Genomic DNA, 24,713 nt, shown 5'->3' with positions numbered 1-24,713 from the left:
CAGTACAAACTCACAAAGTAAAATTTGAACTGGATGATATACTTTACTACAGAAATAAATAAAAGGAGACAGAGATGAACTGCAGATTTATACTGAGAAATCATTCCAACAGTAGTATTCATAAACGTTACTAAACATGTTCTTCCTTTTTAATTAAATCATTTTTAAGTGACCACGCCAAGAACAGAGAAAACAATATCTAAGGGCTTCAGATGTTTAAAGGCTGGAAAAGACTCAAAACCATGTAGTAACTACTACCTCCCCCTCTGGGCGAGTTTCAGAATACAAAACCGAAACTACAACAGAAAACACCCTCAATTATTTAATCTTTCCTGAATGAAATTTCTGGGTGAGTCTACAGCCTCCCCAGACTCCAAAGTCCTGAAGGCTAGGAAGGTCCTCCTAATGGCTAACATAAATCACGTCAGTTAAAGGGTGTGCTCATCAGTGCAAAGGAAGAACTGACAACCTTGACTTTTACAATATCCCTTACCAGCAGCAGCCTTCCCTGGTCCAGGCTACGTAACTCTAGTTCCTTTCATTTCTACACATGGGTCATCCCTGAAGCAAAGACAACTTTTAGGAATGGGATCATTGATTTTTAAAAGAAACTTTGTAGCCAGATTCATTTTACATACCTGAAAAATTCAAAGTTGAGACAAGCCTTTGGCAAGAAAAACTTATCATCTTGTTTGAACCAGAGTTTGCTCATAGCTGTATCCTGTGACGGAGAAACAATCTGGTTAATAAAATATGGGCACATTTGGCAAAAAGCTCAATCAAACCACTCTTCAAGAGGAGTAGGAGAGGCAATGTTGAGAGTTTCATGGCCTTGAGGCATACTCAGAGGGTCTCCAGGTGGGAAGGTGAAGAGAGAAAACTGCTGATTCTGGTAGCAGAGAGAAATCACCCTTCTGTCTCCCCTGGGTGAGGGAGATGGGGGACACAGCAGAGGAAGAGATAGACTGGAGAAGCCAGTACCAACTGTCCTATCCCTGTCTTTCTGAACACTGAGAGGCAGACGCAGGAGTCCTTAGCGGGGTGCGGCAGCCAGCCTTCAAGGGGGGGCTATAGCAATCCCTACCTGTTGGCATTCACATCCCTGTATAGTTGTCTCTCCCACAATGAACCAGGATTGGTCTATGTGAGCAAGACTATGACAGAAGCGATGGCATGGTACCTCTGAGATTAGATTCTAAAAGACATTATGGATTCCATCTTGATCACCCTCTTTCTCTCTTGAATCACTCACTTTGGAGGAAGCCAGCTTCCATGTCAAACAACTCTATTGAGAGACCTATGTGGTGAAGAGCTAAGGCCTGCCAACAACCACACAACTGAATTTAGAAGAAAATCCTTCAGCCCTAATTGAACCTTCAGAGGCTGAAGCCCCAGCCAACAGTTTGACTATAATCTAATAAGAGACCCTGAGCCAGAATTACCCAACTAAGCCACTTCCAGATTCCTGATCCTCAGAAACTGCATGGAGATAAATGTTTTCAGTTCCTAATTTTTGGAGGAATTTGTTATGTAGTAATAGGTAACACAGCCAGAGATGAACAAATAAGCCACTACTTTAACTCTCCACTTCACTCATACTGTATTAAAAACTCTTGCAACTCCGACAAGAGATATAAATGTTCTCCTTAGTTCACTTTGAGAAGACCTATTTAAAACAAACAACAAAAAATAGGAGAGGTAAACAAGCTTTCTCTTTGAATAACCTAACCTCTAATTCATTAAAATGTCATTTTTTTCTTCTCAAACTTTTAATTTATATTCTAGTTAACATACAGTGCAATATTAGTTTCAGGAGAATTCAGAGATTCATCACTTACATACAACACCCAGTGCTCATCATAACAAGTGTCCTCCTTAATACCCATCACTCACCGAGCCCATTCCCACCCACCTCCCTCCATCAACCCTGTTTGTTCTCTATCTTTAAGAGTCTCTTATGGTTTGGGGGCACCTGGGTGGCTCAGTTGGTTAAGCGACTGCCTTCGGCTCAGGTCATGATCCTGGAGTCCCAGGATCGAGTCCCACATCGGGCTCCCTGCTCAGCAGGGAGTCTGCTTCTCCCTCTGACCCTCCCCCCTCTCATGTGTGCTCTCTCTCTCTCTCATTCTCACTCTCTCAAATGAATAATAAATAAAATCTTTAAAAAAAAAAAAGAGTCTCTTATGGTTTGTTTCCCTCTCTCTTTTTAATTTTTATCTCCTCCCTCCCCCATATGTTCACCTGTTTTGTTTCTTAAATTCCACATGAGTGAAACCATATGGTATTTGTCTTTCTCTAACTTATTTCGCTTAGCATAATACACTTTAGCTCCATCCACCGGGTTGCAAATGACAAGATTTCATTCTTTTTGATGGGTGAGTAATAGTTCATTGTATATATGTGCCACATATTCTTTATCCATTCATCAGTTAATGAACATTTGGGCTCTCTCCATTGTTTGGCTAGTGTTGATAATGCTACTATAAACACTGGGGTGCATGTATCCCTTCAAACATGTATTTTTATAACCTTTGGGTAAATACCCAGTAGTGCAATTGCTGGATTATAGGGTAGTTCTACTTTTAACTTTTTGAGGAACCTCCATACTGTTTTCCAGAGCAGCTGCACCAGTTTGCATTCCCACTAACAGTATAAGAGAGTTTCCCTTTCTCCACATCCTCGCCAACACCTGTTGTTTCTTGTGTTGTTAGTGTTAGCCATTCCAACAGATGTGAGGTGTTATCTCATCGTGGTTTATCTGTATTTCCCTGATGATGAGTGATGTTAAGCATCTTTTCATGTGCCTCTTAGCCACCCGGATATCTTCTTTGGGAAAATGTCTATGTGTCTTCTGCCCATTTCTTAACTAGATTATTTGTTTTTTAGGTGTTGAGTTTGGTAAGTTCTTTACAGATTTTGGATACTAACCTTTCATCAGATATGTCATTTGCAAATATCTTCTCCCATTCCATAGGCTGCCTTTTAGTTTTGTTGATCGTTTCCTTCGCTGTGCAGAAGCCGTTTATCCTGATGAAGTCCCAATAGTTCATTTTTGCTTTTGTTTCCCTTGCCTCCTGAGACACGTCTAGCAAGAAGTTGCTGCAGCCGAGGTCAAAGAGGTTGCTGCCTGTGTTCTCCTTTAGGATTTTGATGGTTTCCTGTCTCACATTTAGGTCTGTCATCCATTTTGAGTTTATTTTTATGTAAGGTATAAGAAAGCAGTCCAGTTTTCCCAACACCATTTGTTGAAGAGGCTGTCTTTTTTCCACTGGATATTCTTTCCTGCTTTGTTAAAGATTAGTTGACCATAGAGTTGTAGGTCCATTCCTGGGTTTTCTATTCTATTCCATTGATCTGTGTCTGTTTTTGTGCCAGTACCACACTGTCTTGCTGATCACAGCTTTGTAATAGAGCTTGATGTCCAGAATTGTGATGCCTCTAGCTTTGCTTTTCTTTTTCAGGGTTGCTTTGGATATTTGGGGTCTTTTGTGGTTCCATACAAATTTTAGGATTGCTTGTTCTATCTGTGTGAAAAGTGCTCGTGATGTTTTGATAGGGATTGCATGAAATGTGTAGATTGCTTTGGGTAGTCTAGACATTTTAACAATGTCTGTTCTTCCGATCCATGAGCATAGGATGTTTTCCCATTTCTTTGTGCCCTCTTCAATCTCTTCCATAAATGTTCTATAGTTTTCTGAATACAGAACTTTTACCTCTTTGCTTAGGTTTATTCCTAGGTATCTTACAGTTTTTGGTGCAATTGTAAATGGGATCAATTCGTTGATTTCTTTTCCTGCTGCTTCATTACTGGTGTACAGAAATGCAATAGATTTCTGTACGCTGATAGTATATCCTGTGACTTTGCTGAATTCATGTATTAGTTCTAGCAACTTTTTGGTGGAGTCTTTGGGTTTTCTACATAGAGTATCATGTCATCTGCAAATAATGCAAGTTTGACTTCTTCCCTGCCAATTTGGATGTTAGAGGAAAAGCTCTCAGTTTTTCCCCACTGAGGAGAGCTATGGGTATCCCCACTGACATCAGCTGTGGGTCTTTCATATATGGCTTTTATGATGTTAAGGTATGTTCCATCTATACCTACTTTGTTGAGGGTTTTTTATCAAGAATGGATGCTGTATTTTGTCAAATGCTTTCTATGCATCTATTGAGAGGATCATATGGTTCTTATCCTTTCTTTTATTAAGCTAATGTATCACATTGATTTATTTGTGAATATTGAACCACCCCCGCAGCCAAGGAATAAATCCCACTTGATCGTGGTGAATGATTCTTTTAATGTACTGTTGGATTCAATTTGCTAGTATCTTGAGAATTTTTGCATCCATGTTCATCAGGGATATTGGTGTGTAATTCTCCTTTTTAGTGGGGTCTTTGTCTAGTTTTGGGATCAAGGTAATACTAGCATCGTAGAAGGAGTTTGGAAGTTTTCCTTCCATTTCTATTTTTTGGAACAGTTTAAGAACAGGTGTTAACTCTTCTTTAAATATCTGGTAGAACTCCCCTAGAAAGCCATCTAGCCCTGGACTTTGTTTGTTGGGAGATTTTTGATTACTGATTTAACATCTTTGCTGGTTATGGGTCTGTTCAGATTATCTATTTCTTCCTGTTTCAGTTTTGGTAGTTTGTATGTTTCTAGGAATTTATCCATTTTGTCCAGATTGTCCAGTTTGTTGGTATATTATTTTTCATAATATTCTCTTATGATTATTTGTATTTCTGTGGTGTTGGTTGTGATCTCTTCTCTTTCATTCATGGTTTTATTTATTTAGGTCCTTTCTCTTTTCTTTTTGATAAGTCTGGCTAAGGGTTTATCAATTTTATTAGTTCTTTCAAAGAACCAGCTCTTGGTTTCATTGATCCATTCTGGGTTTTTTTGTTTCTGTATCATTTATTTCCACTCTAATCTTTATTTTTCCTTCTGTTTGCTTCAGGCTTTATTTGCTGCTCCTTTTCTAGTTCCTTGAGGTGTAAGGTTAGCTTGTATATTTGAGACTTTTCTTGCTTCTTGACGAAGGCCTGTATTGCAAATATACTTCCCTCTTAGGACTGCCTTTGCTGCATCCCCAAAATTTTGGACTATTGTGTTTTCATTTTCATTTGCTTCCGAGTACTTTTTTATTTCTTCTTTAATTTCCTGGTTAACCCATTCATTCTTTTAGCAGGATGTTCTTTAACCTCCATGTATTTGTGGTCTTTCCAAATTTTTTTCTTGTGGTTGACTTCAAGTTTCATAGCGTTGTGGTCTGAAAATATGCATGGAATGATCTCGATCATTTTGTACTTGTTGAGGGCTGATTTGCGTGTGACCCAGTATGTGATCTTTTCTGGAGAATGTTCCACATACACTCAAAAAGAATGTGTATTCTGCTGCTTTAGGATGAAATGTTCTGAATATATCTGTTAAGTCCATCAGGTCCAGTGTGTCATTCAAAGCCATTATTTCCTTGATTTTCTGCTTAGATGATCTGTCCATTGCTTTAAGTGGGGTGTTAAAGTCCCCTACTATCGCTGTATTATCAATGACTTTATGTTTGTTATTAATTGATTTATATATTTGGGTGCTAAGCTGGGGGCATAAATATTTACAATTGTTAGATCTTATTGATGGATAGATCTCTTTATTATGATATAATGCCTTTCATCTCATTATTACAGCCTTGTTTGTCGGACGTAAGTATGGATACTCTGGCTTTCTTCTGACATACATTCACATACCCTCACTTTCAATCTGCAGGTGTCTTTAGGTCTAAAATGAGTCTCTTGTAGGCAGCATATAGATGGGTCTTTTTTTTTTTTTAATCCATTCTGATACCCTATGTCTTTTGATTGGAGCATTTAGTCCGTTTACATTCAGAGTAATTACTGAAAGCTATGAATTTAGTGCCATTATATTACGTGTAAAGTCGCTGTTCCTATAGACTGTCTCTGTTCCTTCCTAGTCTTTGTTACTTTGGGTCTCTCCTTCCCGCTCAAAGGGTCCCCTTTAATATTCCTTGCAGGGCTGGTTTAGTGGTCACGAATTCCTTTAGTTTTTGTTTTTCTGGGAAACTCTTTATCTCTTCTTTCATTCTGAATGACAGCCTTGCTGGATAAAGTATTCTCAACTGCATAATTTTCCCATTCAGCACACTGAATATATCCTGCCATTCCCTTCTGGCCTGCCAAGTTTCTGTGGACAAATCTGCTGTGAACCTAATTTCCCTTGTAGGTTAAGGACTTTTCTCCCTTGCTGCTTTCAGGATTCTTTGTGTGTTTTGTGAATTTGACTATGTATGTCTAGGTGATGCCTGGCCTCTGTTGAATTTAATGGGAGTTCTCTGGGCTTCTTGGATTTCAATAACTGTGTCCTTCCCTACATCAGGAAAGTTTTCAGTTAATTTGCTCAAGTAAACTTTCTGCTCCTTTTTCTTTCTCATCACTTTGTGGGACTCCTATGATAAGAATGTTACTATGTTTTAAGAAGCTGCTGAGTTCCCTAAGTCTACCTTCATGATCCAATACCTTTCCCTCTTCTTTTCAGCTTCATTTTTTTCCATAATTCTATCTTCTATATCACTGATTCATTTCTCTGCTTTGTTCATCCTCATTGTTATGGCATCCATTAGGGTTTGCATCTCAGTTATAGCATTTTAATTTCGGTCTGACTAGATTCCAGTTATTTTATCTCTACAGTAAGGGATTCTCTAGTGTCTTCTATGTTTTTTTCAAACCCAGGTAGTATTCTTATAATCATTGTTTAAAACAATGACTGTTTTAAAACTGAGTGTGGCTCAGTTGGATGGGTGTCTACCTTCGGCTCAGGTCATAATCCTGGAGTCCCTGGATGGAGCCCCACGTCCAGCTCCCCGCTCAGTGGGGAGTTTGTTCTCCCTCTGCCCCCCATCCCCCGCTAATGTCCTCTCTCTCTCTTTCTCAAATAAAAACATCTTTTAAAAATAAATAAAAGTTGGGGCGCCTGGTTGGCTCAGTCGTTAAGCGTCTGCCTTCGGCTCAGGTCATGATCCCAGGGTCCTGAGATCGAGCCCCGCATCGGGCTCCCCGCTCCGCGGGAAGCCTGCTTCTCCCTCTCCCACTCCCCCTGCTTGTGTTCCCTCTCTCGCTGTGTCTCTCTGTCAAATAAATAAAATCTTTAAAATAAATAAATAAATAAATAAATAAATAAATAAATAAATAAAGGTAAATAAATAAATTCTAGTTCAGACATCTTACTTATATTTGTATTGGTTAAATCCCTGGCTATTACTTCTACTTCCTGTTCTTTCTTTTGGGATGAATTCCATCTTGTCATTTTGTCGAGAAAAAACAAAAACAAAACAAAACAACAACAAAAAATTAGATCCTAGGTGTGTTTGGGTCTGCTTGTCAAAAGAAGCTAGATCCTATTTCCCCTAGAGCTAAAGCTCTGCAGCACTTTATGATCAGTAGACTTGGTACATGCAAGGGGTTTGTGCTGGTCTGGGGGAAGGGCCTGCTGCACTGATTCTCAGGCTTATTTGCCTTGTAGAGAGGGGGGGTGTAAGTGGCTCCAATCTCTACTTGATGGTACTATTTAGCTCACTGAGGTCAGTCAGTGCTGACGGGGTGGGGGTGAGGGGGAAGAATGGGGGATATAGCTCTGCTCTGCTCTCTCATCCCTGCAGTGGAAAGCTTGTGCCCACCACTATTCAGGAAGCTCTCACAGAAGAGCAAACAATCACCCCTCTTGTGCCCCAGCTTCCATCAAATCCCTGCCTTCACCCTGTCTGTGTCCAAGCTGTTTCATCTCAGGGTGCAGCTGGGTTTCTAAACTCCAAATTTTAGGGACTCCCGCAGCACCACCCCGTGCTGATCCTCCGGGGGAGGATGTCTCCCCACTTTTGCTGCTTGCAGCCAGTCCCAGGAAAGTGGTCACAGGACTGTAAAGCGGTTCAGAGTTTATGGCAAAGCAGAACCAAAAGCAGGCACTAAGACTCCCTGCCCTCAGCTGGTGTCCCTGCTCCTATGCCTGGGAACAGTGCAACACATTGGTGCCACCCTTTCTTCTGTCCGTGGAGAGGTCTTGCTGCCACTCCTAAATGCACTCCAAACAGGGGAACTGTTTCCCCCTGCAACCCAGGGGATCCTCAGACTATACTGTCCACTCCCAGGTATCCACCCTTCCTCCCCACAGGAGCACCACTAAGCCAGGCATGACCCTGGCAGTAGGAGACTTCTAAAACTTCAGATTTTGTGTTCCGCTGCTTATAATACCTTGCAGTAGTCTCCGTAAGTAGGGCTCCCTCCCTTCTGCAGCCCCAGCAGTTCTAATCTCCCCCAAATCAACTCTCCACAGCTCCAACCTTCCACAATTCTACTTGAAGACTTGCAGTTTTGTTCTCTCAGTGCTCAGATTGATTTCTTGGGTGTTCAGAATGATTTGATATTTATCTAGCTGTGTTCGAGGAATGAGGCAAGCTTAGGTCCCCTTACTCCTCCGCCATCTTAACTCCTCCCTTAAAATGTCATTTTTAAAGAAAAATGGTTGTCTAGTTAATAATCTAGTTGCTTGAGATAAATTTCAAGTTTCTAAACACTAATTCATCTCACTGAGTTGATCTGTATGTTAGGTCCTTTGAAGAAAAGAAAAAGAAAGATGTATGTCTACACTGGTGAGTTTAGAAAGAGAATTCAGGAAAGAGGATGTGCAGTAATAATTTGATCCATTTTTCTACACAATTTACTCGAGGTGTGAAATAATGACACGAAAAGAACATTCTGAAAAAGGAAAAAAAAAAAAGCTCCATTTCTCAATCATCGTTCTCAATGGCTTATTAACTTCCTAACTTCCTTGTTCTCATCAACTTCCTAAAGCCACTCTAACAAATTGAGAATTATTTTTAAGGGCAAGAAATCCAAGAGCTTCCCTTGGATATGCTTTCTTCCAAAGTTTAGAAATTCTCTTTATCTCTAACTTTCATGATGCAGCACAAATCAACTTCCTTACTTAGTCTTCAGTGAATATGGAAAGTAGGCTGATAACTTTCAGATCTGTGGTTGTAGCCCAGACTTCATTTTTTTTTTTCTGCAAAGAAAACAATACCCTAGATTCTAAATTGTTTAGTAGTTTGTTTGCTTTAACTTTTCTAGCCTTTTAATATTCCTTGCAGCTATTCTTTCTACAACTTTCTGGTAACTCTTAGGATGTGAGCCCCCAAAACCAACAGTACCAAATGAAAGAAATCATCTCTCCAGTCCCTTCCGTGTAATAGGTGTATCCCCTAAATTTAAAAATCACCGATTCTAATATGTTACCTTAATAAGAGAAGGGTACGGTGTTGCTTCTTTTTCTAACGATAAAATCTCAAAATCCGTAGGAATAAATTCATTCTTCGTTGGAAGTTTAAATTTACCATTCAGGTCAGCATTTTGCCATTTCTGGATGAATAATGAAAAACACAAAAGCAATTAAAGTTGGATTCAAAAGTTTAAAATAGGCCTTTTGCTTAATATCTAGGCAAATATTAAGGGGATAAATGTCACACAGCTTTTCTTTTCCACTCCCAAGATCCACTGATGGCTTTTTGTGAAACTTGAGTTGGTCTCTCTGTTACTAATGAACATTTTGTACTTATTCACCTTTCCTCTTTACATATTTCCAAAATGACCAGCTGAGGTTAAGGGGCAATCTGCGACTACAGAAACCTGAGAGACTACTTGGTCCATATGAAGATCACATTGGCTCTAGCTCCTTAAAGAAGGAAGAATAATCTGTACAGGGATATATTCCTGCAACTGGTTGTTTACAGAAGAATTGAACTTTCAGCTGCACTAAATTACTTCCATGTATGGCCTGAAAGGTAGACTAGAGGGGCTTCCTTCACTTCAGTACTGCTCCTTAAGGCCTGGTCCACAACTGTCCCAGACGACCACGTGAACTTCCAAGTGAACCAGTAATTCAAGGTCAAGAACAAAGAGGAGTCTTAAGCTTGCATTGTGCAACAAGGTTGATACAACCTGCAGATTGGATGTGCTCAATGGGCTAGTTCCAAAAGCTAAGTGGGACAGATCACAGGTCAGTGATTGTTGGACTCTTTAAGACTTATTAAAAAAAAAAAAAAAAAAAAAGCAGCCATGTGCCAATAATCCAGGGTTCAGTAATTTGGTCTCCAGATGATCTAGCACAGCCTTGTAACTTCTGCAGTTCTATTTTGGTCCCTGAGTTTATACTTTTTGGCACTGGATGGTGGGGATGTTGGCCGTATTATTTATGAGTAGCAGCTTAGGTCTCCCGAATGGCTAAATAGTAGGGACTAGGAAATACGTAGTAAATAATTTCACTGCTAAACTCCCAGATAAATTTGGGTTGTTTTGTTTTTAATTAAGTCAGCTCTACCCCCAATAGGGGGCTTGAACTCACAACCCTGAGATCCAGAGTCTTATGCTCTACCAACTGAGCCAGCCAGGCACGCCCCAGATAAATTTGTTTTTTATTTTTTTATTTTTTTTATTTTTTAATTTGTTTTTTAAAAAAATCCCATTCAGGGGCGCCTGGGTGGCTCAGTCATTAAGCGTCTGCCTGAGGCTCAGGTCATGATCCCAGGGTCCTGGGATCAAGCCCCGCATCAGGCTCCCTGCTCTGCAGGAAGCCTGCTTCTCCCTCTCCCACTCCCCCTGCTTGTGTTCCCTCTCTCGCTATGTCTCTCTCTGTCAAATAAATAAATAAAATCTTTAAAAAAAAAAAAAAAAAACCCATTCAGGAGGTGCCTGGGTGGCTCAGTCAGTCAAGCATCCAACTCTTGGTTTAGGCTCAGGATCGTGAGATCGAGCCCCACGTCAGGTTCTTTCCCTCCCCCTCTCTCCCTACCCACCCCTCCCTCCACTTGCGCACTCTCTAAATTAAATAAATAAAATATTTTTAAAAAATTCCCATTCGGGGCAGGTTTGTTGTCATCAGAGGTTGGTGAATAGGGGTTCTCTTTTGTTTTAGGATTAATTCATGGGAGATCAGCATTCCTCACAGTTTAGCTAGATGGATATTTTCATACACAAAAGGGCTCCAGTGATCTCCTTCTGTGCTGTGAATAGGTCAGAGAAGTACCAGCAATGATTTTCTTAAACTATTTCTTCTTTTTTCTGTATTACACGGGTACACTTAAGAAATGTCCATTACTCAAGTTTAACTAGACTCTAGTCAGGGCAAGGCTTTCTGGTGTCTTCCCATGAATAAAGGACACAATCTCAAAGATATGGTGACAATGAAAATCAAAAACGAAAAAATACTAGACAAGTAGATAAGACTCAAAAACAAAATCTGGACTACTGATGAATGGGGTAACATACTATCTAAACACACCTATTTTGAAACAAATTCTAATTCCCTTACACAGACAAAAGGAGCAATGAGACAATATGAGGCATACAATACAGCATCTCCTAAAGTGAAGACAGCGTGAATCCCAGAACTGTTCCCACCTATATATACAGCACGACCATCAGGCCTCTGGAGCCCTTGTATCTGTCTGTCATGCTCTCTACTTCCATCTCTTCTTGCCTGTTTTGGTGTCTTTGCTTCTCTGTGTACTTTGGACTTCAGTGATCTTTGACTGCATGAAGCTGGGAGTCTGCTTTCAGCCCTGCTGATCTAACAGACACATGAGAAGGTAGCCACAGTGCCATTTCTTCATGCAAAAACCTAAGCTCTAGCTCTCCATCTCCTTGTTCACTTTGCTCAGGACAGTACAGACAGCCATGGGCCATCACTCTCCATACTCTGGGCCGTGAGTTGGTTGATGTAGAGAGCTCATGCTCTTGTGTGTCCCTCACACATCAAGTTTATTCACAGATGAGCAAACCCTACCTTAATGACTTCATCTGGTATAGCTTCTTGCTTGTACTGGGTTCCATACCACTCTTCTGTGTGGTCAGTTTTTCCTTCAAAGGACTTGGAAACTATTGCAACCCTAAAGGTAAGTGGAAAAAACAGACACCATAAACTCACGTTGGATACATGAATTTATAGAACCTTACTCATTAAAATATAAATAATATCCAAGAACATGGTGGGCCTCTAAGACCCAGTAAATCCGCTAACACTTAGTCAAAATAGGCAACCAAGTATAGAGGTTTCTGACCGTGGTCTCTGTTACCCTCTGGTTGGAGCCCTTCATTTTTAATGTGAAAAACTGCGTGCAGGACTCTTGTGGGTAATGCTACTGACTAAAATTTTAAAAGAAGAGTAGCTAGGGAAAAAAACGGAACAAAGTCAGTTGTAAAATAGTCTTTAAAAAAGCAAAACAAAGTACTCCTTCCAGAAACAGCCGAGGCCCAGGGTTAACAAAAATGGCTAACCCGCCCACCCCAACCCTTGTTGGCTCATCCAGAGATCCAAAAAACCAAAAACACTTTTATTATTATTTGCTAAGTTTGCGCTCTATGGTTTTTTTCCTGCCAGAGACTACCATCAAATATATCTAGTACATGTACATTGGCCTTCATGCTTCTAGAGGTAAAGGAAACAAGACCAAGAAACACCTCTCTATCTTCTGATTTGCCAGTTTTTTAAGTGTGTGTGTGTGTGTGTGTGTGTGAGAGAGAGAGAGAGACAATGCTATTCTTTAATTCTATCTACAAAGAATTGGCTGCTGATATGGTATTCCTGATCTGGCCTAGCTGCCTCTGACCACTTAAGAATGTATTTCATAGAAAGAGAGGGAGGAATCATAGGGCTTAATGGATGGAAGAGCTCTGTTATCGTGTCCAGAAGAAGTGATCCATGTTGGCATTTTGAGAATTCCTTTTGCAGGGTATATGTGGCGTGTGTATAGAACTCACGTGGCCACATGAAGGATATGTAATGTTTGTTAAGGACACTCATTCAATACATGACAGAGCCTCCTAAAACTCAGCCCGAGAAAGTGCTTCTGCTCCTGCTGACTTCCTAAAAAACGAATGGACTGATTCTCAAGGAGAACTCCGAAAACTGTGTTAGGAAGTAAAATAACCTGGTAGACAGGTGTATTCCCATCTTCTCTTCCATGAGGTGCCTGATTTTGGACAAGTTTGTTACATAGGTGGCTTTGGTCTCCCTGAATGATGGCCCACACATCAGAATAATGTACAAACTACTGATGACAACCTGTGAACACTGAAGCATTCATGTGGCAGTGGACACGGCCCCTGAAACAAGAGCACCTTAAACTCTGTCCTGAGAGAGAAAGTGAATAAGCTCAGGGAAGGTTGCCAGGTGCTTTGGAGGATGACTTAGGACACAGAAAACAACAGACACTGGAGGCTGCTCAGTAATGCTCAGGTTAAAAATGGGGAGAAGAGAGGTGATTGGTCAGGTACAATCCTAAGGGATTTAGATAGCTGTATACCAAACTAAAGTGGATGGGTAACATTTGAAATGTTATGCTAGTAAATATGAAATAAACACAGTTCCCTCAAACAAGGCAAACATCAAATACTGGCCTGACAAAGAGGGATACCTTTGCAGAACAAGAACTAGTAGACCACTGAGGAATTTAAAACTGAAACATACAGTGAAAAACTATTTAAAAATAAATTATAAAAGGTAAGCAAGGGGAATAACAGAAGAGACAGAGTATATACACATCAGACCTACATAGAAATCTACAAACCAGAGTGTGAAAGCACAAGAGACTTAAGTTAGGAAAAAAAGAAGAGAAGGCACAATAATCTAAGTATGCCACGGAGAGCTGCAATATATTTAACTGCAGACAGCTGAGAAAAACTAGCACAGATACTGTTACATCCTTAGACTATCTGCTGGAAATCTAATTATGCTTAAAAATAGTCTTGAGGAGTTTTTTTAAGTGTGTGTGTGTGTGTGACAATGCTATTCTTTAATTCTATCTATAAAGAATTGACTGCTGATATGGTACTAACATGGTCCTTAGAAAGAAGAGAGAAAAAGAACTTTTCTTTGTATACCGAAACTTGCCACAGTGAAACAGTGGGCCAGAATGAATGCCCACCAACTGGCTTCAAGTCAGCCATTTAGAAATGTTCAGAGGAAATGAACAGCTGTTGAAGCTCTACAGAACTCATTCAGAAACAGTAAGTATCCTGACTATAGACATTAAAAGGGAATACGGCTCCCCAGATATGAATTCTCATGAGATTTTTGCAAATAATCCCTGAGAGAGCAAAGGTGGAAAGACATCCAAGAATGAGGAGAGGCTTCACAGGTAATTGTGATGAATTCAAACAGAATTAATAGAGAGGGTACAGATCTGGCCATCAGAAACTTGGATTCTGGTCAATACTCTGACTTATTTTCTTTGAGATCTTGCCAAAATCACAGTTAAGATCTAAATTAGGCAAGTCTCTGGGCTTCAGTTTCACTACTTTTTAAATAAGGATTCTAAGTAGATGAACTCTATCCTTCCACTAGAAGAATTCTACAATATCATGATATCAAATCATATTTTCAAAAGACATGCCTCAAAGAAGAAAGAAGGTACAAAAAAAATCTATTGATGAGACCCAAAGCCAAACTTAAAGAATTGTGACAGGAAGGCCACAGTGCTGAAGAAATTGAGGTTCATGAAAAATGCTAAAAAAAACACTTTTTAAAAGGGTTTCTTAAAGAAAGAAGGAATCAAGAAAGATTAGGCTAAAGGCTTAGAGAAGTCAACCAACTTTTATTGAGCCCTTGGTAACTTGAATCTGAAAAAAACACAGTTCTTACCTGGAAGGACCTCATAATCCAACAGGACACAAGACCTAAAACAAAATGTGCTACACATTTTGGTCTCAGGTTGGCAGATGATAGGACTACTGACCTCTTATTTATACTGTTTTTAGAAAAAACATGGGTCGGGGTGCCTGGGTGGCTCAATCCATTAAGCAGTTGCCTGCGGCTCAGGTTGTGATCCCAGCGTCCTGGGATCGAGCCCCACGTCGGGCTCTCTGCTCAGTGAGGAGCCTGTTCCTCCCTCTCTCTGCCCCTGCCCCCCACTTGTGCTCTCTCTCTCCCTCAAATAAATAAAATCTTTTAAAAAAAGAAAAAACATGGGTCTTTAAACTGCAAAGGTGGACCAAACAACAGAAAAAAAGGGGGTTGAAACCCAGGCCAGGATTAATGAGTGAGCCAGCCAAGTAAATGAATTCACATCTCCAACGCAGATCATTCACATTCTCTGATGCTTAGGCAACTAACAAATCCCAGGTAGGATCACTGCCCATCAACTTTTAGAAACACTGGAGGACAGGAGAAGATGCAGAAGATGGAGATGGACAAATGCTCTAATTTTCAGAAAGGGAAAGGAGTGGAGCCTAATAAAAAAGCGTAAGCCAGTGGTTTAGGCACTGACCTCTCACAAAAGTCTAGTCAACTGTCAGACTACCAAACATTTAGACAAGAAGACAATTATCCTAGGACCTGCATGGATTCAGCAAGAACTCCTCCTAAACAAAGATTTACTTATGACTTAAGCAGGGGATGTGGCCAAGACTCTATAGCTGTACTTGTAGATTTAATTTGGCAAAATGGAAATCCTGTCGCATGGTACAACATAGATGAACCTTAAAGACATTATGCTAAGTGAAATAAAGATACGTTGTATGAGTCCACTGATATTAGATATGTTAAGTAGTCCAATTCATGAAAACAAAGTAGAATGGTTGTTACCAGGAGATGGTAGGTGGGAGAAAAGAGGACTTATTTAATGGGTACAGTTTCAATTTTACAAGGTGAATAAGTTCTGGAGATCTGCTTCACAACAATATTAATATATTTAACAATATGAATATAATACTGAACTGTACACTTAGAAATAGTTAAAACTGTAAATTTTATATTATGTGTTTTTTTACCACACAAAAAAGACATCCTCTGAACATATATGTGTGGGCCTATTTCTGGACTCTGTTCTATTCTAATGATTTCTTTTTGATCCTCAGGCCAATGCACAATGTCGTAATTAACGTAGCTTTATAGTTAGCCTCCAAATCCAATAGTTTGAGTCCTCCAACTTTTGTTTTTATGTTCCAGAGTGTTATGGCTGGGCACCTGGGTGGCTCAGTCGGTTAAGCATCGACTCTTGATTTCAGCTTGGGTCATTATCTCAGGGTCCTGGGGTCAAGCCCCCTGTCAGGCTCCAGGCTCAGCATGGAGTCTGCTCGAGATTCTCTCTCTCCCCCAATGCCCTTCCCCCCCACCCCACACTTGCTCTCACTCTCTCTACGATAAATAAATAAATCTTAAAAAAAAGAGTGTTATGGATAATCCAGGTCCTTTGTATGCCCATAGGTATTTTGGAATCAGTTTACCAATTACTAAAAGGAAAAACGGCTACTAGGATTTTGACTGTGATTACACAGTCTATGAATCAGACTGGAGAGAATTTAATAGCAAATCTCCTAACAAGGTCTTTAATTTCTTTCGGCACTGTTTTGTAGTTTTATATGTTGAAGTCTTGCTTATCTTTGATTAAATTCATTCCTAGTTATTTACATTTTTGTTGCTATTGTAAATGTTTTCTCTTTCAATTTTGAAATAATTACAAATTCATAGGAAGTCACAAAAATAATAGAGGGAGGTCCCGTGTACTCTTCACCCAGTTCCCTCAATGGTTAATTAACTCTTACATTAATTATAGTAAAATACCCAAACTAGGAAAATGGCATTGATAGAATGTGTACAGAGTTAGTTCTATGTCATTTTATCATATTTATCACATTGTGTAACTACCAATAATATTTCTTTTAATTTTCCCATCGTTTGTTGCTAGTACATGTCTGGAAAAGTGCAAACAATGGTAACTAGGAAAAAGACTTTGATGGAATAGTTCTGTCAGAAGGATTTTTCTTCTTCAAAAACTTCTACCAGATTGTTGATTTTATTCATAAAATGACTGTTCCAAAAAACATATTTACTCAATCTCCAAGTTCCCAGGAGAATTTTGGAAATACGTGCTGGAAAGAAGAAAAAAATAAAAAATGCAAAATATGTGCCCCTTAAGTATATTCCTAGTATTATTTCACTTTGGAAAACATGGATGAAATTCAATTTTGAGGCAGAAATATCATGGGATAGTTCCTCAGCTCTTTAGGGCTGAACCTCCTCTAATAAGAATATCTGTTACTGTAAGAGCTCCTCCAACTTTTGATCTCTTGGTTAATCACTGGTCAGTGAGAAGGATTCTGAGACTGTAATATGTCCACTTAAGAAAAAAGAGGGTGTCCTCACTTGTTTATGATTATGAAGCCAGATATGTAATCTGACACCTTGGGTATTTGAGTTAGGATGAAGTCAGGTTACGATGATCTATTATTACATTTTATTCATGATAATGAAATTATGATTATTATTTTTTTAAGACTGATTTATTTGTTTTAGAGAGAGAGAGTGGGAGAAAAAGAGAGAGAGAGAGGGAGAATCCTCAAGCAGACTCCCTTCTGAGCATGAAGCCCAATGCAGGGCTCAATATCAGGACCCTGAGATCATGACCTGAGCCAAAATCAGGAGTCAGATGCCCAACTGACTAAGCTATCCAGGCACCTCTTGTTTTGTTTTTTAAAAAAGTCTTCATGTGGGCGCCTGGGTGGCTCAGTTGTTAAGCATCTGCCTTCGGCTCAGGTCATGGTTCCAGGGTCCTGGGATCGAGCCCCACATCAGGCTCCCTGCTCAGCGGGAAGCCTGCTTCTCTCTCTCCCACTTCCCCTGCTTGTGTTCCCTCTCTCGCAATGTCTCTGTCAAATAAAATCTTTAAAAAAAATTAAAAAATAAAAAAGTGTTCATGTTTTAGAGATCCTGCCTCAAAATCATCTAGAGTGGAGGGAGGATGAGTGAGGAGAGGGGTAGTTAAAGATAAGAAAGGCTGGTCACGTACTGATTTGCTGATGTTTGGTATTGCTTCATTATACTATTCTTTCTACTTTAATCATGTTCGATAACAAGTTTAAAAGCATTTTATTCACAATTCCAAATTTTCAGCTTCTAATCATTACTGAAAATTTAGTATGTAGCAGTAAAATCTGTAGAGTGACTCACCGGACATTTTCTGGTCTGAGTTTATCGAGAACCATCTCTATTAAGTCAGGTCTAAATTCTTCCAGTAAATATTCAGCCGTGAGCACTTCTTCTAGGGGATAATACTTATTAAAAGGAAAATAGATAGATAAATAAAATATGCAAGGCTACTATAGAGTCTAACTTATTAAAGCAAACAAATCTCTAACACATTAAACCCATTATTTTACACACACACCCCACATCCTCCTTCAATTAAATTTTACTCTGCTGGAAAAATTTCTTTTTTCTTTCTTACCACACTTGAAGCAGTTTCCTGTTGTACAATGATTTTGCAGTTAATCCCCATATACATTTACATGATAGCAAAATCACATTTTTTTTTTTTTTCAGGGAAAAGTGTAATATTTCTGGCTAAAAACTGAATACTTGTTAATGAAGAAAATTTGATAGTGAAATGCTGACACCTATAGGATTCTTAACATAAAGTACATACATTTTTATAAACAGAATTTCCTCTCAAATTTCTATGAATGAAATCAGAAAAGCATTTAGAAAGTTGTTGTGGGGGGAAATGGCTTATATTTTTGGCTAGGGAAGAAAAATAATGTCGAAGATGCTTTTTATTAGTAAAAGCAACCTCCAATACACTCAGACTGATTCATTCATTCAACAAATATTTAACGAGTATCTACTCTGTGCCAGGCAAGACAGATCATGTCCCTGCTCCCTAAGGAGCTTATATTTTTTTTTATTTTTGCATACAATAGTACATTTAGTAATAACAGTAATTCATTTGGGGATTAAGACTCAAGGCTGAACTAAAATACTAAACAACAATGAACATGTAAGTTAGGAGAGGGAGTGAACAGAGTTTTAAAGTTTTTTGTTTTTAATTCCAGTATGGTTAACATAGAGTGTTATATAGTTTCAGATGTACAAATACAGTGATTCAACAATTCTATATTACTCAGTGTTCATCAAGATAAGTGCACTCTTAAAAAAAGAAAAAAAAGATAAGTGCACTCTTAGTCCTCTTCACTTATTTTACCCAAGGAGCTTATATTGTAATTGGGAGGGAGGTAGACAGTAAACAAATAGTGTCATTATAGTGATAGGTGCTATGAATTAAAAAGGGGCGGGGCATGACTGGGATGTCAGGGAAGGTCTCTGTGAGGAAGAGACACCTAAGTGGAAATCCAAATGATAAGAACCCAGTCATGCAAAGACAAGAGAGAAGAGAGTTCCAGGTAGAGGAAACAGCAAATGTAAAAGGTAGTAAGAGGGAGGAACAAACTTAATGCTTGAAGATCAGGCAGGCAGGCAGCCAGTACAGCTGGAGGGGAATGAGAATGGGAGGGATGAGCTGGGGAGTTATATAGAACACGGTTAGAGAGACGGGCTGGGGCCAGATCACCTTGTAGGCCAACGTGACGTTTTGGATTTTATTCGAACTCTGACAGGAAACTACTGAAGGACTTGACACAGAGAAGAGAAACAATCTGATTTTGGTTTTCAAAAGATTACCAAGACTGGGATAATAAACTATAGTGTGGAACAAGAGGGAAAACCAAGATCCCAGGTAAGAGATTATAATGGTAGTCAAGGCAAGAAATGATGGTAGCTCAGACTAGGGTGGTAGCAACAGAAATGGAGAAAAGTAGATGATCTATATAGCTTTCACATAATTAGCAATTGGCACATTGTAGAATTGAAAAATATTTAAATCGAAGAAGCAAAATGCCTCTGTATGAAAAATACTATAGATGATAATTTTTAGGATGATGAAAATTAAGATTTTAAGCATTGCTTGGCATCAAAGTTTGCCTGGTTGCTACAAAGTCTAAACTTTTATACTGCAGCTTCAATTTTTATCATTCATGTAGTATTAAAGGTAATATACGCAGGATCACAAAAATACTCTACATACCAATGTACACATAAAATAACAAACTTACATGCAATATTCCTGCAATCTTAGAGGTATAGCCCCGTGGCCTCTCTTTATCTTTAAACCTAAATGCAACAGCATTCAAGTCCTAAAATGGAAAATTAATCCAATTATACATAAGTCAACTACTATTTAGAAATACTTTAAAGAAAAAAAGGTTCTTTCTATAGTGTTTAGTTTGCACTACAGACTTTCTACTCCACATTTAACTTTATCAGAAAAAATAGGCTATGCTTGATTTAGAAATGTACAGAACATGAATGAAAATAACCAAAACAGTATGATTCTTTAGCCTAAATTATTGAAACTATTAGTCAAAGAATTAGGAAAACTGAAAGAACCTTGCAAGATCAACAGTTGCACAGATGATCATTTTGTTGATCCATTCAGAGAACTGCACCCAGATTAGAAGTTCCTGTCCTAGGTTCCACAAGCAGAGTATCCCTTTAAACTTTTACCTAAGTAAAAAGGATTTCTTTCATCCTAAAATACATTTCAGAATCTCAATAGGCCTTAAATATAAAGTACATATTTTTATAAAACATTTAAAAGAAAGCTTTAAAATTCTGGAAGGGGTTGCCTGGGTGGCGCAGTCAGTTGAGCATCCAACTCTTGGTTTCGGCTCAGGTCATGTCTCAGGGTTGTGGGATTAAGCCCTGTGTCTGCTTAAAACACTCTTTCTCCCTCTCCCTGTGTCCCTCTCCCCTGTGTGCTCTCTCTCTCTCTCTCTCAAATAAATAAATCTTTAAAAATAAAAAAATAAATAATAATAAAATTTTGAAAGACAGAGAACTTTTGTTTTATTAAAAAATAATAAGGGACAGCCAGGCTTTTCCATACATACAACAATAAAATCACTTTTAAGAACACAATCATATAGGGGCGCCTGGGTGGCTCAGTCGGTTAAGCATCTGCCTTCGGCTCAGGTCATGATCCTGGGGTCCTGGGATCGAGCCCCACGTCCAGCTCCCTGCTCAGCAGAGAGCCTGCTTCTCCCTCTCCCTCTGCCTGCCACTCTGCCTACTTGTGCTCTCTATCTCTCTGTCAAATAAATAAATAAATAAATCTTTAAAAAAAAAAAAAAAGAACACAATCATATATATAAAACAATTCACAATTTCTTTGAAAGTTCATTGTAGATTTTTGTCAGCAGATCTGAAAACAACAGAGGCTCATGAAGCTTCAGGCAAACAGTAAGGTACACCCTGACAGATATAAGCTCAAGAAACTGCTGGCTTTCTTCTGAGGGATAGAAAAGCAATGTCTTTTTCCCTCGGAAAAAAAGGTTACTTGATGCCTTAGCCCTAATTGTGCCCCAGATAGCCAATCAAAGTAGTACAACTAAGCTTTAACTAAAGCTACTACGCATTGCAAGATTTTAGAGTTTAAATAACAACAACAAAAACCCCCAAAACTTTTAAGTTTCACCGAGCCTTAAATTTAAATTAATTCACATATATATGTTTTCTGAAAAATTTCCTTAAGAAAAATTTTGGTGAAACAAAATTACCTTGCATTCTTGGAAAACCCATTCTTGAGGTCCTTCTGCACGTAACTTCTGAATGTATTGAAACATGTGCAAAATTATATCTTCAACGTGTACTGGAAAAAAAGGGGCATACTTAAAAACCATTCAGTCCTTGAATCCATCAAAGCAGTGAGCTCACTCCTAAGGTAAAGTCAGGTGAGTAGAAACCAGAGACTGGTTTTAGGGTCCCACACACAGGGCCCTCCAGTGTCTGGGATATGTGACAGAAAGGACTTTGGGGAAGTTAATGAGCCAATGAAAAGCCAAGTACACATTTCACAAGTGCAACATAATGACAGGTCGTTAAGAAGAAAAAATCATTCATGAAATGAAGGCCAAGTTGCGCATGAAAAATAAAATGGATGAATTATACCAATTAAAGGTTTTATGGCTTTACAACATAAAACAGATCCACAGCATGAAGAAATTTTAGAAAATGTATCATAAGAAGTCAATTTTCATTAAAAAACCAAAAAGGTCAATACTTACATAATCCTTCCTCAGTCAGGTCCACATTAATGATAAAAAACATAAAACCTCGGGCTCCTTCCTTCTGTCCACCAACAAGAGTATTTACCCAGCCTGTAACATTCAAAGGAAATCAAAACAGGGTTGTATGTGTGGCTTCTTTTAAGACAAAGAATGTTCTTTTTAATTTATACTATATGTTCCCAAGATACTAGAATGGACCACTTGCAGAAAAGAGCAGAAAAAATGGGTTCAGAAAAACCATTTCAGACACTGTGGAAGACTGATGGGATTTTTTGGGTTGGGAGGTTCCTCAGGACTCTTCAAGTCAGTTCCCAGGCAAGAGTAGACTACCATGCTTAAGTATTACATAAAAGCAGAGCCTGAGTTGAGAGGGGCTTTGGAAATCATCTACTGACTAGATCCTAGTACACCCTCTGGTCTGAAGGATAAGAGCAGGCAAATAAATAAAGTATACTGTTATTTCAGAGATGGTGAAGAATACCCAATGTGAGCTTTTACTTTCGAACCTCTCTGTTATTTAAAACATGTAGCACAATATCTTTTGAAAAATCTAAACTTCACTGCACAATTCTGAAGGGTAAAACAAATTATGGGGCGGGGGGAACCCAAAGCAAAAAGAACAAAAGCACACTAACAGCTACCACCTCACTCTCCCATAGACCCCAAACCAACCTACCCAGAAATGCTCCTTCACACAAAAAAATCTAGGAGAAAACGAGAGCCAGTGTAAAAAGATGTGGGGTACTACACTCAGAAAGCGGTGCCCAAAAGACTTACCCTTTGACTTCAGTTCTGATAACAGACTTCCAGGACCTTCATGACCAATGAGATGACCAAGATAATGGCCAGGATTTGATTTGTAGTATTTCTGAAGGTCAGGTATGGGAAAAGTCACATAAAGATTCCTAATATCCTTAATGGGCACTATTTTGTAAAGTTGCTGGAAAAAAAAAATCAAGAAAGATTAGCTATATCAACTCCTACTGAATAAAATATTTATAAACTATGAAGAATACAGATTTTCAGGGAAAAATCCCAAATTCAAGAGAGAATCAATTGCCAGAGAAAACTGTACTGACCACAAAAAGTAACTGGCTTGGGCTCTCTCTAAGTGGACTTTCATTACAGTTGGTGCACAGCCCATTTCTGGTCCCCTCGACCATGCGGCTCAGTATGCTTGCCTTCTGGCACTGGAGAACAGCTTCTACAGTTTATCACGGCTCTAACTACCAAAACTACTTTTAGCATGCAAAGATCAGGTATCTGTTGATATCTTTTTGGTGAAACATTATCCCTAATAAATGTGAAACTGATTCAATTATTCAAATATTAAAAATTGTATAAACAGGGGTGCCTGGGCAGCTCAGTCATTTGGGTGTCTGCCTTGGACTCGGGTCATGGTCTCTGGGTCCTAGAATCAAGCGCCGTATCAGGCTTCCTGCTCAGCGGGGAGTCTGTTTCTCTCTCTCTCCCCCTTTGCCTCCCCCCACCACTCGTTCTCTCTCTCAAATAAATAAAATCTTAAAAAAAAAAAAGGATGAAAAAAACCTGTATAAATAAACCTTTCAAAATTTTACATCTACACTTTGGTAAACTAGGCATATATTATGTCCATGAATTAAAAAAGAAAAAATAGGGGCGCCTGGGTGGCTCAGTTGGTTAGGCGACTGCCTTCGGCTCAGGTCATGATCCTGGAGTCCCAGGATCGAGTCCCACATCGGGCTCCCTGCTCAGCAGGGAGTCTGCTTCTCCCTCTGACCCTCCCCCCTCTCATGTGCTCTCTCTCTCTCTCTCTCTCTCATTCTCTCTCAAATAAATAAATAAAATCTTTAAAAAAAAAAAAAATCAGAAATACATGCACTTACTTTAAGATGTTCTTCTTGGAAAGGGTGTTCAGGAAATTCTGGCAGTGGGACATTTTTGTTCTCAACTTCAGAAAATAACTTTACCACCAGATTAGTCAAGTCGTCTAAAGATTCTGTAAGAAAACAGACAATGAAAACAGAACTTAAACTATCATAACATGACAGGTAGTATTTAAAACCTTAAGATCATATATACATATATAAAATCACTACGATTTTTACCTTAAACTTACACAATGTTACATGTCAATTATATCTCAATAAAGCTAAACAAAACCTTAGGATCTCCTGAAAAACCTTCCGACTATTAAAAAGAAAATCTACGATTTTTTTAAAGCTTCATCTGACGAAGTTGAAGCACTCCATTCAACCCTGTCAGTGCCTGTGTAACTTCTAAAGCTAAGCAATACCAATAATGATGATAACTCACACATGTCTAGCTCTTTACAGTTTAAAAACTGTTTCACAAATGTTGTCTTGCAATAAATTTAAAACACGTATTAAAGACAGTAATAGAATAATTGGCTGCACTTGGAAAACTATTTGATCTACAATTGCCAAAAGGCACATACTAAACCATCAGCTGATAGATTATAACATATACTTTATAAATAGACACAATCTAAGCCCATTGTTAAAAGTCAAATGTTAGAGTCTGTGAGTGATTCTGTGGGGAAAGAGTACAAAATGATAAAAAGAATCTTGGGTGGGGAGACTAGAGGACCTGGATCCTAACCCTGGCTTCCCCAACCATATCAACTGACTACCTGGACAACCTGGTTAACCACTTCAGGTTCTGTAAAATGAGAACACTGGGTGAGATAATCACAAGTCTCTTCCAAGGTCTAACATTATATGATTCTGTATCATCATGTGCCAAACTCATTCAAAGACTTGTAA

General features: G+C 38.9%; 1 protein-coding gene across 3 annotated transcripts in view; it reads right to left on the bottom strand.

The window, feature by feature from the left end:
- IDE (insulin degrading enzyme) overlaps positions 1-24,713 on the bottom strand; it is a 114,322-nt gene that overhangs the window by 25,430 nt on the left and 64,179 nt on the right. For all 3 annotated transcript variants that reach the window (XM_036079075.2, XM_078077359.1, XM_078077360.1), the window contains exons 6-14: positions 23,814-23,926; positions 22,726-22,888; positions 21,946-22,038; positions 21,439-21,530; positions 19,936-20,016; positions 17,999-18,102; positions 11,837-11,939; positions 9,292-9,414; positions 639-721 (exon numbers count right to left, since the gene is read on the bottom strand). In XM_036079075.2, the coding sequence (XP_035934968.2) occupies positions 639-721; positions 9,292-9,414; positions 11,837-11,939; positions 17,999-18,102; positions 19,936-20,016; positions 21,439-21,530; positions 21,946-22,038; positions 22,726-22,888; positions 23,814-23,926 (955 nt within the window). The remainder of the gene's footprint in view (positions 1-638; positions 722-9,291; positions 9,415-11,836; positions 11,940-17,998; positions 18,103-19,935; positions 20,017-21,438; positions 21,531-21,945; positions 22,039-22,725; positions 22,889-23,813; positions 23,927-24,713) is intronic.

Source organism: Halichoerus grypus, chromosome 7 (genome assembly GCF_964656455.1).
Source record: "Halichoerus grypus chromosome 7, mHalGry1.hap1.1, whole genome shotgun sequence".
NCBI classification, from domain to species: domain Eukaryota; kingdom Metazoa; phylum Chordata; class Mammalia; order Carnivora; family Phocidae; genus Halichoerus; species Halichoerus grypus.
Note: the sequence above shows the minus strand (reverse complement) of the source record. Positions and strands in the feature narration are given on the sequence as shown.